Source organism: Dermacentor albipictus, chromosome 9 (assembly GCF_038994185.2).
Source record: "Dermacentor albipictus isolate Rhodes 1998 colony chromosome 9, USDA_Dalb.pri_finalv2, whole genome shotgun sequence".
Taxonomy (NCBI): domain Eukaryota; kingdom Metazoa; phylum Arthropoda; class Arachnida; order Ixodida; family Ixodidae; genus Dermacentor; species Dermacentor albipictus.
The window spans coordinates 113,058,534-113,075,916 of record NC_091829.1 but is presented as its reverse complement, the minus strand read 5'-3'; the positions used below and the strand labels follow the sequence as shown (position 1 = coordinate 113,075,916).

Sequence of the window (17,383 nt, the reverse complement as noted above, 5' to 3'; positions counted from 1 at the left end):
ATGACCATTCTTTATTTTTCTTGCGCAGATAGACCTATGACAGAAAATAGGCTTCAGACAACGTGGCGTGGACGATCGCAAACACGAAATATAACTTCTTAACGTAAGTAAAACGCCAGCTGAGCGCCAGTACTTGGGGCAGATATGACAAGAGCCTTTACACAAGAAGCCTCAGAAACCCGCGCGCACATTTCGTACAGCAGAAAAAAATATCATAATGAGCCTATAGAAGTGCGAAAGAAAGCCCGAACATGGCTGTGAAGACAAGGAAGTGCATATGTGTCCTCAATTGTCGGTACCTGGGTGCACAGCCTTCCCCTATTTCAATCTAGCAAGTTCATTTATGGACGTTGAGATGGGCGCGACATCGTCAAGCGCACGCTGAAAGTTTCCACGGCCACTTGACGAAGAAGGCACGAGGGAAATTCGAATTCAACGCACCACCTTTTTTCGCCCTAGATTACCATGACAGCAGCAGCTAAAGACTTGCACTGAAGCAAGAAATTGCACCCAGACAGCCAACAAAGCATATTACATTTGCAATTCAGAAACATAGCAAAATATAAACAAGGATTACAAAACGAAACAATTTCGTAGAGGAGCTTCTTTTGGGGCGGTAACACGCAAAAAAAAATTTTAAAAAACGGATCTGCAATAAAAGCAGGCACTGACAATGTATCACCTAACCCAGTACATCAGCGGTTTTCGGCATTGCCATTAAGTCGCGTAGTCTGACGTAACAATGCACTGATGACATGCAGGGCAACGACCTGAAGTCCCGCCATCTTGGCATCTAACACATATTTTAGTGTGGCATAGCACAAGGGCTGGCATCCCCTGAAGCTGTAGATCTAAAGGACCTGTCACTCGGTGCTTCAGCGCTTTGATTGCTACCACCTTGACAAGCTTAACAAAAATAACAGGCAGCACCTCTCAACAGTAACGCGCACACCATGCGTTGCTTAAACCGCCTTCGTTTCCTTTTCTGTTTCTTTCTACAGCGAAGCCAGTTAATGCGACTAGAAGTTCTCGAAAACATTACATTGCATTGGAGGTTGCTTCAATCTCCATCATACTTGCAACTTTCGTTTGCGGCAAACGCTGCCCAAAATCGGATGCCCGCGGATGCCCGCTGCACAAATCGGATACACACGTCATCACACGGTCGAGTGTCGAGTTTCAGAGGGCTTACTCAATAAAGCCTAGCGGTAAAGGAAGCTTTGCGCGCGCCAGTGAAATATACTGGCATCTATTAATCGAAACCTCTGCAGCTGCCACAACGTCAGACGATGAACGTGTCCTAAAGACAGCAAACAGAATTGACAGATGCCCGCGCAACTCACTTCCACGCGTTCGTTTTGAATAGACAGGCCACCTTTCTTAATGCGCAGGTCTTCACGGGAGATATATTTCACGGATGCCTAAGGAACAACCTAAAATTAGATCATTAAATTTAAAGTTTTCAAAACGAACAGTGCGTCACAAAATTACCGGAGACACCGTAGACAAAAAAAAAGAGACGCCGGCTTATTTTCGACCAGCACGGTTTCCTCAACGTGCGCCCAAGGAAAACCGCCCAGTTTTTTCTTTATTTTCCCACGACGGGGTGTGGCTGGCGGGGGTGGGCAGTGAAACTCGCAACCCTGAGCGCTCAGCTGCAAATCGCCGCGGGCACGGAGTTACCGCTGGAGCTAGTACCATGAAACAATACAAAATAGGAGGCTTATGCGGCTAAAACACATCACAGAGAAAGCTATCAGAATAATACGCTCTCCAGAACGGGCTGAAAGAAAAATAGCAGCAGCAGCAGCAAACACAGCAAAGGGTGAGGCTGTAACGAAACACAAATCAAAACAAGAAGCTATACGATTTAAAGCTAAAAACCGAGAAAGCAAATGTTAAAAACCAAAAAAGGGACTACATACGGATCGGTGGTGAGGTGCCTTCTTCTAGAGAAACCGGAACCAAGGCAGAAGCGAATCACCGAATCGGGACGGGTTTTGGGAATCGACGGGGGATCCGGGTTCGTGGGGCGGGTTGGGAGGGGAAGGGCCAGTCGCCGTGCACGGCGGTAGCGTCCAGTTACGTCAAAGCGGCGTTGAAGAAGTGGGAGAAGAAAGGGGAGATTAAACAAGGCGGAAAAGTGAAGGCGGGCAAAGGGACGCAGGTGCGTTTTTGCCGCGGTACGGAAGCATTAACAAGCGTGCGAGACACAGCCCCCGTCATTTGGTGCAAACGGCAGCGAAGTGGGGTTTGTCCGAAGGAAAGTGCCACGGTGGTAGGGGAAGGTTTTGAAGTCAAGCAGGCATGACGTAGGAGAAGGGTGCGTGAAAGAGGAAAATAATTAGAATTAGAATATTCGAAAGTTTTTTCAAGAAGCAGCACGAAGTGCGTTAATACGGCATGCGGGTTAAGATGGAAGTTATAAATAAAGGAGGGGAAGGGAAGACAAAGAAATGGGGAAGGCATTCCCGAAAACAAATGGGAATATTTAGCGTTAGAGCGTTTCGGAATGGGAAGAAAGGAGTTGGGGAATGGGAGAAAAAAAGAAGAAAACAGAACGAATTAGAAAGCAAAAAAAACACTCACCAAAACTTAATCTACACTTCAGCAATGCACACAACATAAAAGAAAGAAAAAAAAGGAATAAGATTTTTAATAACACAGTAAACACAAATCACAAACACCAGCACTGACTCTTTCTTGCATAAATTAACCCTTCTGAAGATATGGTTCGAGACGCTCATTAGGGAACCACGCATTTAATCGAGCGCATAACCTCATCCATAGACATGAAGGGCTGCGGGAATATTAAGCGACAGGGCGGTGCTGAAAATGAATTATTAATAAACCCGGCCCGCAATGCGCAGCGCTATCGCTGAGCATGTGCCCCCGTCACAGTGAAGAAATAGCCTCTCGGGACATCACACAGGATTAGCATAAATTAAAACCAGTTTTAATACACGACAGTAGACAATTGCATAAGTTATGATGACACTAAATCCTGAGCTGCCCTCCGCCCAGGCCATATGTTTAAACCACTACAAATAAAGTCTTCGTTTAATTCATTATGAAGCAAAACACGGGCTGGCAGGGCCACTCCGAGCTTATTACCGTTGTTCGTAAAGACGCTTATGAAACATCCAGTTCCCACATACCCGTGAAAGATTATACTGAAGTACGCACTGCTAAAACACAGAAAACAACATATTGGCAAATGACAAAAGCGGGAACTTAAAGCAAAACGCAAACCTTCACAAGCGACTTCTTTTAGAGACAAATACGAGAGTTCACACTGTCCAGAACACAGTTCAGTCTTGCTCTTTCAAGTACTTTTATGAAGGTAATGAAATTTTTGCTGCCACGGTACATCAGAATAAAAGAAGAGGCTATCACAGTGTCCCGGGAATAAATTCCCCGAGCCAGCTCGTTCTTACGTCGTGCAATGTATGCATGACGTTACAGCGAGCGTAGCGTATCACCCCTCGACCTCGGTTCTTGATATTTTTTCTGGGTTTGCGTCTCGCACCAAAAGCGGCGGTTTCTATATTACGGAGATGTAATTTGCAAATATATATATAGCTCAACTTATTACGCAGTAGTGACCCTCTGTTGAACAAATGAAATCGATACCTAGAACAGTGGTATATTTTGAAGTACCGTGCGTGTCGCGTAAGACTAAACCATGATGACTGCGAATATCACTGCCGTAAGCACTACATCTCAGAAAAATGAATGAATGATTGGTGCGGTTAACCACTTTCTCATTTTCCTCTACATCTATTAGAAAACTCCCGCTTAATGTCTGCTTACTTCTGCGTTACTTTTATTCTGAAGAATTGGCTGATTAAGCTCGAGTTGCGCAATTTTTTTTAATTCAGCAAATGACAACAAATCGACATCAATCAAATAAGGACAGACCCCAATCGAAAATTCGGCACACTTTCTTGCCATGTCATGAAAGCCCCATTTGCGGCGATAAAAAACGCACCTCAAGCTACACGTTTCTTTGTGTGTAAACACATTCATTTCCGCAAAACGAATAATTTTTTCTTGCTTTAGTTTCGCTCAGAAAAGAAACGAACTTGTTGCGAGGACCAACCGCAGTGCGACGGGCACCACAATGGCGGCGGTTCGCTGACTCGCCCCAATTAGTGGGCGGTACTGGGGGAGGGCATAGTCATCGCTAGGGATCAGGTGGCAGGCCGAGCGAAGTTGCACCTGTGACAGCTCGCTGGGTAAGCGCGGGGCGACAGTCGCCACAGAACTCGCTACAGGCCGGAGGCTGCGTAATATAATTACCGCCGCCTCGTCGTCGGAAAAATCGGCGTTGCCAGCGGCGGAGAAGCAGGAGGAAAAGGCAAGTGTCGGCAGTTCACAAAAGCTGCACTAAGCTATACAATCAGTGTAGTCGTAATGCTAGTTACTGTGATTCTGCTTTCTTTGATTAAATGATGTTGCAGCTTGTGCTTCTCGAGGAGTGTAATTTGCGTTTTACAGTATTTCCGCTCACATCTAAGTGACGAATTTTAAGAGTCCTACCGAACTGTCAAGTATAATTGTAACTGTGTGTAAACAGGCTTTCCGAGCTATCATGAACTGAGCTATAAAGAAAAGGAAGGGTCATCATACGGGTGAGGTACGGCGTAATTCGGTCACTCAAGAGAAATTTTGACCCCGCGGCGTCCTTTAAGGAGCACTCAATTCACGGCACTCGAAGGCTCTTGCATTCCACCCCTATCGGAAGCCAGGCCGGCAAAAATCGCACCCACGACCTCTAGTAGAACAGCGCCAAGCCTCAGCCATTGGGGGACCGCGGAGGATAGCAGCCATCGAGTGCACGGATTGCGCCTTTATTGTTTCTTTTTTTTTCAGGAGTGCAGCAGGCGTGCTAACTCTCAAGATGTGGCTTCCTTTGGCACACAACTCCTCCAGTGCTCCCGAACGAGTGATTAATCTAAGTTTACTTCGAAGCGCAGTCACATACTGTCAATCATAATCGTTCGTAGCACACAGCCGTAATGTACAGGAAATTTAGTGGTGCCCTCCACTCAGGTTTTTCCCTGTGCCATTTATACCTACAGTAGAACAAGCGTTGCCGCTAAAGAAGCAGCGCCGAGGCGAAATGGCTCCCAGTATGCTTGACATTTCACTCGTGAGCCTGAAACCATTTAAGGATCGAAGTTATATCGGGAGAACGCTTTACTAAGGTTGACGCTCATCGCGGCAGTCATCGTAAAGTCGAACGGCTTCGAATTAAGCCAAGCCACATCTCTCAGCGTCAGCGCTGGAACAGCCTCGTTGCTCGTAGAAATCGAGCGATGCGGCGTCCCGTGCTCATAAGAGCGTCTCCCTGTCTTCCCCACAATTGTCGGCCCCGACAGCTTTCGGGACGGCACGTCTCTCACGCGGCACATAGGGGGGGACGGAGTGGCTCGCGCTGGCCGCTACGAGCGGCGAGGCAGTTTTTTAATTAAGGCTCCAAAGTGCAAGCCGAGACGAGGAGCCACCGTGCCGGACCGTAATGAGACCGTGCCACGAGCGTAGGCGAAAAAAAAAAAGTGTCGAGAATTCCACCGACCAAGCTTCCGCATAACGGCGCGCGTTGAGCAAACCCGCTGACCCGGCCCGTTTCCTCGCCGGTGCCAGCAGCCGCGGACACTTTATCTGCCGCACAGCGGCGGGGTTTTCGTTGGGCGGCGGGCCCGCGCCCGGGTTGCCGCCAAATGGAGACAAATTGCTTCACTAATAACGGAGCCGGCCGGCTGCAGCGAGGGCCCCCGAAGCACAGGGACTGCAGACGAGCGGCCTCACGTGCGTGACCGGTGCAGATTACGCTGTACGCTTCCGCGGAGGCATACAAACCTTCCTTGCCTCAAGTCGGAACGAAAACAAGTGGACGTGTTAGTTCGAAGCGCTGGCAAACAGCAAGAGAAAAGGGGCCAAGATTAGGCGGTAGCGGCGCGTCGGTTGCGGTGTCGCAAAGCGATAGTCCAACTACACTTTGAAAAAAACTTGCAACACGTTATCACAGACCTTGTCCCCCCACGAGCAGTAATCGTGATCTTGCGGTAACCCGCTAAGGTTGCTCAGTGGCTGCGCCGTTGTGCTATTGAGCACGAACACGCGGGCTCTAAACCTGGCCGCAGTTGCCGCCTACTTTCGGGGGAGATACGCGAGAACGCCCATGTGCCGTGCCTTGGGCGCACGTTAAAGGGACCCTGGACCAATTTTTATCGCTGCGGAGAAAGGCATTGGAACAGAAAATATGCTACGTCAGAGAAACTTTGCCACAAAAAGCAGTTCAATGCGTTCAGCAGAAGGGGAGTTATTGGCAGTCAAACACGGCCTCCGCTGTGCTCCCGTTCCTGCTTCAATGCCTTGCACTGCGAAGGCCACGGCGCAGTGGAGCGTGGCCACAACGCTCCGCCTTTTAAATGTCACCGTGGCGAGAAGTTCAAATTCATTTCGGATGGCCATGACATCTGCCTTGGGTGCCTACGACGCGCTAAACATAAGCGAGACGCGGTTGCCCTCATCGAACGGCAGTGCGCTAAGCCAGTGGACTCGTGGCGGCATAGCGCGGCGGCCGCGGTATCCAACGTGTAACCGACCGCAGCTCGACGTCAGCTATCGGCAGACGTCTAAGGGAATGACGAAATAGTGCGTCAGATCACAAGATACTGCGTCTAGAAGAGAGTGAGCAAAGGGAATTCTGTTGAAAAGAGAGCGCTTTCAGTGAAAAGTGACTTCGCGATACACACGCGAGCTCCACGCACGACAATAAAACTTGGCTGAGATGTTCACAGCGGCGTATGCTACCCCCGGAATATGTTATTTGACCACGCCCGAAGGGTGGTTCGGGCACCCTTTAAGGATCCCCAGGTGGTCAACATTAATCCGGAGCCCACTAGTGCGTTGTCCCTCATGACCCACCGCGCAATTGCGGGACGTTGGTACCTGCAATTTTATCTTACTCGCATTTCTGGAAGCACCGAACGCACCGCTTTGGGTGCTTTCTGGTCACGAACGCATACGCCCAACCGCCTGACATGCTTGAAATTGCGTTACCAGTGAGGAAAGCAGCAAGGAAGTGAACGAAACAGTGCTGAGAAGGAGTAGGAAAAAATATAGAAAAATTTATTGAAAGAGAATAAAACATAAGTAGGCATCTTTCTGAATGTGCGGGGAGGCGCTCTCAGCCCGGAGCTCCTGCAGCTCTTGCTGTCTCCCGGGCCCACCGAACCATTTCCTTGCTGATCACGAGGGTCCGAGATACTCAGCACGGCCTCCCACTGCTCGGGAGGCCGTGCTAAGTTCTTGCTTCACATCGCGCACGTTCACAGATCACTAATTCGGGTGTATAAGTAGCGAAGCACGCTTGGGCAAAACACTCCTTTGCAAGAACTGCCTGCGATAAACTCACGAAAAAAATTGAGGTGGGCACGTACAAATCAAGCGTATTATATAAACAGCGTAGAACTGCTGTAGAGATTTGCTCGATACGCTATAGATGAGCTACGCCCACATCACAGCCACGCGAGGGATCTATCGAGATTGAATTTCCGGCGATGAGTGCTTACGATTGCGCGCTGGTTGGAAGAAGCCGTTTCGGGGATTGGAAAAGCATTAGTAATTTCGCCGTCGTAAAAGGGGACCGCTGGTTTGCGAAGACTTACGCAGCGGTCATCCCGGAAGCCATAGGAAGAGCCTAAATGCGAGGGAATAAAAACGGGCGAGAAGTAAAATAAGGTAAAGAAAGAAAGAAAGAAAGAAAGAAAGAAAGAAAGAAAGAAAGGAAAGAAAGAAAGAAAGAAAGAAAGAAAGTAAGAAAGAAAGAAAGAAAGAAAGAAAGAGACAGACAGACATACGATGAAGATGGTGGTAGCAAAAAGCTAAGTTTCTAGTGTACCCTGTCGTTCTTCCTGTATCAACGTCAGAACTCTCATTTTCCATTACGCGGATCACAGGCGCGGTTGCTTTCAAGTTGCACCCTGTCTGACGGGCAGATTTGTTCTCACTACAAAATAAAAATGCCGGTGTATTACGTGACAGAACAACCGCATCATTATTATGAGGCAAGCTGTAGTGGGGGACTGCACAAGCATTTTGACCACCTGGGGTTCGTTACCCTCTCCTAAACCGAAGTGCACGTGCTTTCTTGCATTGCGCGCCCATTTAAACGCATCCGCCGCGGTCAGGATCATATCCGCGACTTCGAGCTCAGCAGCGCAAAGCCATAGTAACTGGGCCACACTGCAATGGGTGTGTTTAATAGAAACCGCCATTCTTCCTCGACTGGCTTTGGATGAAATGCTGTCTCGACTTGGTTCGTGGCGGCTGTTCCTCGTGTCCATGCAGTTGGTAAGTTGGCGTACTTTATGTACGCTAAATTCCATGCTGAACCATGTTCTTCGCTATGACGAAAGGTTAGTTTGCAATTATCGCCAGAAAAGCTTGTAATGCGATTACCGGTCCACCCATCGACGGTGGCATCAATTCCAAATTGCACTATTTTTCTTTGCCTGTGTAGCAGCGCACCACCTTGCTTCTGACACTTGCTGTCAATAAATTGACTCGTGGGTACGACTGCCGTATTATGCCTCGTTATCCTCACTCGAGGCATATGCGTTAGTAATGGTCAGAATACACTCACTACGGGCATCTGAAGGAAGCCTTTGGAACGCCCATAACGAGTGATCCGAATCATTTCATTCATCCAGATTTCCTTTTCATAAAGCAGCTTCCAAGTTAAGCTCCACAGGCGCTTTCCTGCGAAAGCGCATTGCAGCTAAGACGTTTTCGTACCCACGAACGCGCGACAGAGAAAACACCGATACGCGCCACATGTTAAACGCAACAATAAGACAGCGAAAACAAACTGACGCGTGGACCAGCAACCAAAACGCATCAATCGCCCTGCAAACGAGCCTGCCTGAATGCCGACACTATGCGAGCGAATGAACCGGTGAAATGAAACTTACGAAACAGCAAAACGCTGACGAGCGCCGACCACATCGGTACGACGTACACGCAAACAGATTGCATAAAGGACGCACTTCGCGCGGCTCTCTTGACCGAGATGGTGCTCAGTATTTCCACACGTCTCTGTTCACACTTTCTCGAGAAGCGTTCTCTTTTTCCTTTTTATCGAAGCGTTTCCTTTGGCGCGGCCCGCCTTTCCCGGAGTTTCTGCCGACGCAGCGAAGACTGAAGAGCTCGTGGCTCTATATTGCGCTCACGGCTGGCGTCTCGTTAACCCCATCGACAGATTTCCTGGCGAGCGCGACGAGGAAAAGAAAAACGGGCTCGAGTGGCTCGAAGCTCGAACATAGCAGCTGCGCTTCATCAGGGCTCGGCAGACGCTGCGCAAAGCAGATTCGACAGAGCGCGCAGAAAATGCAGGGGGCAAGAAAAAAAGAGTGATCGTTGCGGGGCTCTCTTGTTAGGAGTTCGTTGGAAGTTTCTTGCCTTCGCCTGCGAGCGTCTTTGGCCCAACGCTGCATCTGGTGCCCGGCACAGAACAAGGCCTAGCTGCTGCGGTATAACGCAACCTCCGGAAGGTTGCGTCTGCTTCTTGACACATCGACCTAACGCTTCGTATTTGACTGCCACAGCGAGAACGCGCGCCACGAGGCCATAACTCCCGAAGCCTTCGATTGAGTCGGGAAACTACGTGCACCGGTAGAGAGCAAATCAGTCAACGGAACTTCGCAAGGTGGGAAAATTTATATCGAACGAGAAAAAATGCCATCTCTGCCGACAGCATCATTAGGCTATAAAGAAAGTACGCTTCCCAGTCAAACAAGATCGTTACTTGAAAGGGACCAAACGCGGTAAAAAGAAACATTATCACATAGAATACTTGTTGCATGTATCGTCATAAATTCAAAGGCGAACCATTTCATTACTCTCGTGCGTTGTTTGCCTTCGATGTTCACCTAAATTTGAAGAAAGAAATCAAAACGCAGTCTTTGGACTGCTCCACTCTTGTAAACCGGCCAGAGAAAGATTACGTCACACTGCCATGCAATTACACTTAACTGGCGTTCTTATCATTTGTTTCCTATTCGTATTTAAATTTCTACTGATGCTACAACATTTAAGGCAAATTCTCGCGGCTCTTTAGCGATGTTTCGCGACTAGAGTGGTGGAACAGCCACTAGACCTTTTGGCGCAGAGCCTTGCGCAGGCAAAAAGCCGATATGGCGCAGCAACAAGCACTTTTGGCACAGAGTCCAATGCACGTGTGTTTACCATATACCAGGCAACTTCTAACTGATATAGTCGATATGTTGTGTAGACGGGTATGCGCGAGGCTCACCCTGCAAGCGCGGTCACGAAAGGACGCGACGCTCCTCCACACCACGACGCAAAGGGCGCTACGGCGAGGTTCGTCGATACGGCACGGAGAACGCGCCGCGGATAGTGAAGAAACGATTGTTTATTTATCCAAGACGCAACACCTTGCGACATTCCGCTTGTCGATAAAGGTTCACTACAAAAGCGATTAAGTATGCGGGCCTACGCTGTACACATTATGCAATATGCTGATGTCATGCCATGCACATTACGAATTTTTCGAATAGGGGCAGCAAAGGTGTTGTCGCCACCAAAAAAGAAAGCGTCAGCGCCATTGCGCATGCGCGTGACGCATACAGGGCTTTGCATTTGCGTCGGCGACGCTATTTCATCGAAAGAGCGCGGCGACCCAAGCCAGGCGCAATAGCTTTACGTGAACGACCCGGCACCCGTCGAAGTGCGGGCTCTCGCGGTGTAGCACATTCGACCTCATTCGCTAATAGCATTCTTAACCATGCACCACGTGCAATTCTAATCTCAGCCCGTCCCTGTCGCAAAGCCCCGCAACTACCCACAAAGACCGGAAAAGCTTAGCTTTAATCTTAGAATGTGACACTCTCCTTCAGGAAACCCCGCAGTACTGGGTTCGATGAACGCCGAAATAAAGCGCCAGGAAGACGGTACTGGGGCACCACATTCTACGCCCGACAGAGAAACATGCGCGAATGACGAACCGGACGACTACGACAGGCCCATAAAGTTTCTCACTATACAGTGAGAATCTCCATGGACGGGCCTCTGCTTCCTTTTATGATGATGATGATAGCGTGCTGCTGTTCTTTATTTCAGTTTTTGTCGCTACTAAAAATCAACGGAAGGAGGGTTTCGCTCTGATATATACTTTGGGGCATGCTCGGCGCAATTTTCCGCTAAAATGCCGTTTTGGCGCAGGATGGCGCAAAGGCCCGTTCTCGGCGCACTTTGGCGCAATTGCCGCAGCTGTTTCACCAATGTGCTCTGAGTGGGCGGCGGCTAGTGATTCGACGCTGAACAAGATTGTACGCAACAAATTGCTGCCGTCTCTGGAACATGGACGGTGCGCTCTCGAGTTGTGCGTTAGGGGGGCATCCGGAGTTCAGGCGTACGACGGCAGCGTTGAAAGAGCATACGAGCAACTTAATGCTCACAGAAAAAAAAAACTATACAAAAGTAATGAACAAAAGGTGATCAGCGCCCTGTAAAGGCTTTCAGCAACCACTTGCGGAGTTCATAAAGGTAACGGCAAAATCAGCGCATCGGATAACGAAAATCAGCGGCTGCAAGACTTTGTAGAGCGAATAGACCCGTAAGCGCTCATGCAAGACTTGGGGTCCGCAGCGCGGTATGTGCCAGAGGCGTCATTTGGTATTGCGCTAAGATAATTTCAGGGGCACGAAAGACCAAGGGCTCGTAATCACTTTATCTGCAGCGCTGACGTGTCGAAAAGAAGGATAGTTCCACCACGAAGCTTCCAACAGCTACCGAGCAGCAGCAGACACTCGCGTAAAGCCACCGCCACCTGTCTAAGGAGCACACAAATCGGACGAATTCTCGTAGAACGCTTCCCGGCACTCAAGCAGTGGAAAATGGATTGCTAGCGAAAGAACCAAGAACAATCAAGGTGGAAACTGTGTTGACACTACTGCGACGGAGAAACGCAAGGCACGAGCGACTGAAGACCATAGAAGAACGAGTGGAACCGATAGCTACACCGTACCGGTCTTCCATTATCCTAAGAAGAATTTAAATTTGAGGGCTTTCGAGCCAACACCACTATCTGATTGTGCGGCACGCCCTAGCGTGGTCCCCAAATTAATACTGCCCACCTTGGGCTCACCAGCGCGCACCGAATGCACTGTACACGGGCGTGCTTGCATTTCGCGCACATGAAAACACGTAGAAAAATGTTGACGAAAAGTGCATGCGCCACTAATTAAGACTGACCAGTTGCCTCGGTGCACACCCTTATAAAAGAAGTTTGCACCCTCTGGTGCTTCATTCCGGACAGCAATCGTCAATTGTGTTGAATACACGGCACTCGCTATCTTCCCGTCAAGAGTGCTATGTCACGTTGACAACGCGCATGCCTTTCGTGACCAGCATATGTACGAACGCTGGAGAGAAACATCACTTCAGGCGGACAAGGAATTGGGTTGGCTCAAAACATTATTCTCTACGGGAATATATTCCACACCTTCTTATTAGCCGAGGAAACAAAGGTAATGAGAAACTTGCTGTTTTTAGAAGAAATTTCGAGAGCAAAGTTTGACCGCGATGATGCCAATGTAACTTGACGCATTTCGCAGCAGCCCACGAAAAAATTAAAGCCCTGTCATTGTGTGTTTACAACCGAGGTGTTATCATTGTTTGTCCATAACCTGGTTAATCTGTACATGATGATATATCTGCGCAGCCGCAAGCAAACTAAGAAAAACACGGCTTCACGCGCAACTGGCACGAATACTTATGTTAAGGTGACGACATCAGCTGTACTCCGCTTCTCATTCCTTCCTGGCTTACCCAACCTCGGCTGCCCGTTAAGCCGAAATATGGTATCGTAAACCGGTAACCATGCAGGTCGAGCGTGAATATTTCACGGCAATGATTGGAATTTAGGTAAGACGTCAAAAGTAGAACATGACATGTCATGCATTTTGTCGCCGTTTTAAATGAGGACGGGCCCTGTTGCAGCAACATGCGCATTGCGTATCGGTACAGCGAAACAGACAACAGATTTCCTTTATGGGCAATTTCACTGTGCTGCATGGCAAGAGCGTATATTGCGTTCACCGTGTTAACGAATGTAATAACCGGCAGGCGCAGACACAGTGCTCAAATACCTCATCTATTTCATGTTACTTCCCAAGCTAACTGCGTTCCCACGGAAACAGACACGCAAAGGAGTTTCAATGAACATATATTTCGCCTCCTTCGTGGTCTCACCATAAACGCAAATGCACCGCGATTAAATCCAGTCGCACAGACAGCAATGAAGAATTAAGCAGTAAGCTTTGTTGACGAAAAATGCGCAAGCAGGCTCAGAGCAGTCAGGGGCGGGCGCCTATATCAGAAGACCAGCTGACCCAGCAGCCCATAAACGAATATCGACGTCAATATAACGTAAACATGTCGGAAAAATAATATAAGCCGTGCCACGAGCTATTGTTTCAGCCCGAAAGAAAAAAAAACTACGGAATAAATAACTGGAACCAGAAGGCACTGTAAATATATATTATACGACATGCACTCCGTTAAGAAGTCTGAAGCCAATCCTCAGCCATCATGGCCAGAAAAGCAAGACCTCAAGTTAAATACTAAATCCCTCCAACAAAGGGGCACATTCTGCTATGCGATGAGCAATTCTATCCATGCCAAACCTCTGTGTCGACCAACAACGCAACTCGAGAAACCGAAACAAGTCTTCGCCGCGTTCCCCCATTCGCACGCTGGTACGGCGTCAATATATTTACAATTCTAACATCCTCGGCTTTTTCTTTGGCCCAACCTATTCGAGCGAAACTCCCCCAACAAACGCGCTGCCCGATCTCTCTCAGCGAGACGCCAACGCTTCGAAAAGCCGCACATCCCTAAGAATGATCGAATGCGCGACTTTCGAAACGGCACGCAGACGGTAAGTCCCTGCGCACCGAGCGCGGTTGTGGGAAATAAACACAACGTGAGAGAGCATCTCGTCTCCGCGGTGCCGCAAAAGCAACCGGCACGCAGGGAGCACCAAGAGCAGCCTTGGTGCATCGCCCAGTCTGCACCTTCAGCCGGCGTAGCTACACAGGCGCGCAGTCGAGGAAGGACTGGCGCGTGGCGCAGACAGCTGCGGACACCGAGAGGGAGACATAAGGAAGCGGCATCCGAAGAAGAAGGGGGAGGTGGCGGCAACACTTCGGGAAGACGGCGAGGAAGGTCGGCGGGGAAGAACTCGCGCAGCAAAACTCGATTGAAGGATTGCAGCCAGCGAGCCGGTAGAAGTTCTCGCGAGGGACTCGGCAAAGGCCCTTCTATTTGCCCTCTCCTGTTCTCGCCTCAGGTGGAGAACTAGAGAGAGAGAGAGAGAGAAAGATGGAGGAGTAGCAGTAGAAGCAGCAGTAAAACTGCGTTGGGCATTCATTTTTAATGGTGGAGACAGGAGCGCGGAGCAGCCCGGGCCCGAGAGCCCGATGATTAACGCGTATACCTCGACGGCCGTAGTAACCCCCCGCATCCGAGGAACGCTCCTTCTTCGTGGGTCCGCCTAGCGTGCCGTCGTTTATGGATGAGGACACAAATCCTCCAAGAGGCGAGCCAGCGTCGGAGGCTTCCGCCAAAGTGGCTTTAGCCCCTCCCTATCCGCCTTCTTCATTTTGCTCATCTCTCTTCGCCCTTCTCGCGACAGTGCAAGCGACAAAACAAAAGTTTGCCGAGTCACCGTTGGCGACGACCGATACTGATGCGAGCGTCACATCCAGGGAGGAAAGTCGGTGAAAGCTATAATTCTGCCGGCTTAGACAACGCTGTCAGGTGTTTCATCCTAGCAGGAGCCACGTCGCCTGGCACACGTACAGCAGGAAGTTCATATTTAAAACGGCACCGCCACGAATGGCAAGGCTAAACATAAGAAATCGGCGGTAAGGGTACCGCGCTTGAGATATCAGTGACAGTGCACCTCCGTCTATATTGTGTAGCTTCTGAACGTCGCGCAAAGATTAATGTAGTTTTCGGCAAAGGTGTACATATACTGGCAGGACTTCTAACCACACCACGCCATGAATAATACTACCACGTCTTTTATTATTCACATAGAAATGCAGCCCTACCGTATAGCAGGATATCGCTAAGGTATGGCAGAAATGCTGATCACCTCCACCGAAGAGTCAATAATTGAACGAGGAGATGACTTATTGAGAAATATGTCGTCGCGTGAGCGATGTCGGCACATAAATGACTGCCGCCGGCAGTAATAGTTGACAAAGTGAAATGTTCAACGCGTTGTTCGTAGAGAAACCAGCCACGGGAGCATCATCCTCGTAAACGTAAGATCGATGCGCAATAGACGCAAATATCAGACGTCCACCTCAAAACAGCGCCGAAAAGCCAAGCTTATAATAATAGGAAGATATCGAATTTGCGTACCTGAAGCGCCACGTTCTGGTGAAGTTCGTTTGTACTGTAACGAAGAAGAGTAGCCTGCCTGTGCCACAGCACCATCGCTACCGGCATGAGCTCGTGGTTGCCGTCCTTCGCCGAACGCTTGTGACTGCTACCCGTTCGCGCCCGTTGCTAATAAATCTCTTAGCAGTACCCCTTTTTCTTGCTTTGATATGTCTTCGTGGTATACATTATAACTTCCTAATTTCTGTGTGCGTCTGTGGTTGTGCGTGTGTTTAGAGTGAGTGAGTGAGTGAGTGAGTGAGTGAGTGAGTGAGTGAGTGAGTGAGTGAGTGAGTGAGTGAGTGAGTGAGTGAGTGAGTGAGTGAGTGAGTGAGTGAGTGAGTGAGTGAGTGAGTGAGTGAGTGAGTGAGTGAGTGAGTGAGTGAGTGAGTGAGTGAGTGAGTGAGTGAGTGAGTGAGTGAGTGAGTGAGTGAGTGAGTGAGTGAGTGAGTGAGTGAGTGAGTGAGTGAGTGAGTGAGTGAGTGAGTGAGTGAGTGAGTGAGTGAGTGAGTGAGTGAGTGAGTGAGTGAGTGAGTGAGTGAGTGAGTGAGTGAGTGAGTGAGTGAGTGAGTGAGTGAGTGAGTGAGTGAGTGAGTGAGTGAGTGAGTGAGTGAGTGAGTGAGTGAGTGAGTGAGTGAGTGAGTGAGTGAGTGAGTGAGTGAGTGAGTGAGTGAGTGAGTGAGTGAGTGAGTGAGTGAGTGAGTGAGTGAGTGAGTGAGTGAGTGAGTGAGTGAGTGAGTGAGTGAGCGAGCGAATGAGTGAGTGAGTGAGTGAGTTAGTGAGCGAGCGAATGAGTGAGTGAGTGAGCAATCGAGTGATTGAGCGAGCGAGCGAATGATTGAGGGAGCGAGCGAGTGAGTGAGTGAGTGAGTGAGTGAGTGAGTGAGTGAGTGAGTGAGTGAGTGAGTGAGTGAGTGAGTGAGTGAGTGAGTGAGTGAGTGAGCGAGCGAGCGAGTGAGTGAGTGAGCGAATGAGTGAGTGAGTTAGTGAGCGAGCGAATGAGTGAGTGAGTGAGCAATCGAGTGATTGAGCGAGCAAGCGAGCAAGCGAATGATTGAGGGAGCGAGCGAGTGAGTGAGTGAGTGAGTGTGAGCAAGCGAGCGAACGAGTGTGCCAGTGAGCTTGCGCACGCATATCTGTGACCCGCTCAGCATCGGAAACAAATACGAGCGCGCGCGCGAAGGAAGCGTGTTCAAGTCTCTGCACGGTTCAGGGTGGAAGACAGCGCGGCAGCAACACAAGTCGCGGCAAACTTCCGCCAAGTCTCTGTTTCTGCCGCTGCGCTGAAAAGGCAGACCTCGCGCAGAAGTTCCCGAAAACAGCGTCTCGCCCAAAACGGTGCCGGCAATTCGATCTTTTTCCACTCGAAGAACTTCGCGCATGGCGAGCACATCGCTTCGCGACGAACAACAATAATACAGGAAAGCAACGCAGGGTACTTCCCAGTGACAGCAAGAACCTGCAGCGCCGCGGGCAGTTTTACGATGTGCCCTCGCAAGAAGAGAAAAAAAGAAAGAAAGAAGGAAGAGGACCAAAGCGGCGCCAACAAAACAATGCACCCAACCTGTAGGCAACGAAAATTCCAGGCCGCACTCGTTGCTGCCCCCCCTCCCCCCTTGTTCCCGCCCCGAGCGTAGAGATCTCGAGCAGACGCCTGGCGGCAAACAGACCAGCCTAGTTTGCATATTCCTTTGCCAGAAATAAAGTAAAGAGCAGTCCGAGGACCGGAGCCTTTTGCTATTCGCGAAGACCACGCACACTGGGCTCTCCTTCGCCATAGTTTGAGGAAACGATTGCTTTTCTCTTTGTTCCATTCTTTCTTTCTTTTTTCATCTTCACGCACTTTTTTCCCAAGACCGACATATCGCTGCATGCTTGCAGGGCTGCGTAAAAATGCGGA

At 49.5% G+C, this 17,383-nt stretch overlaps 1 protein-coding gene and 1 long non-coding RNA gene across 7 annotated transcripts in view; one reads left to right on the top strand and one right to left on the bottom strand.

Moving 5' to 3' along the window:
• Nucleotides 1-17,383, bottom strand: part of fne (found in neurons) — a 196,067-nt gene that overhangs the window by 34,952 nt on the left and 143,732 nt on the right. For 4 of the 6 annotated variants that reach the window (XM_065453271.2, XM_065453272.2, XM_065453266.2 and 1 more), the window contains exon 3: nt 1,926-1,949. The exons of 1 other annotated variant lie outside the window; for it this stretch is intronic. In XM_065453271.2, coding sequence (XP_065309343.1) covers nt 1,926-1,949 — 24 coding nt within the window. The remainder of the gene's footprint in view (nt 1-1,925; nt 1,950-17,383) is intronic. One more of the 6 variants, XM_065453268.2, reaches the window with a different exon arrangement.
• The window catches only part of LOC135919441 (uncharacterized), a 49,962-nt gene continuing 42,068 nt past the window's right edge, over nt 9,490-17,383 (top strand). Inside the window, exon 1 of the long non-coding RNA XR_010569960.1 lies at nt 9,490-9,718. This is a non-coding gene — a long non-coding RNA (uncharacterized lncRNA). The remainder of the gene's footprint in view (nt 9,719-17,383) is intronic.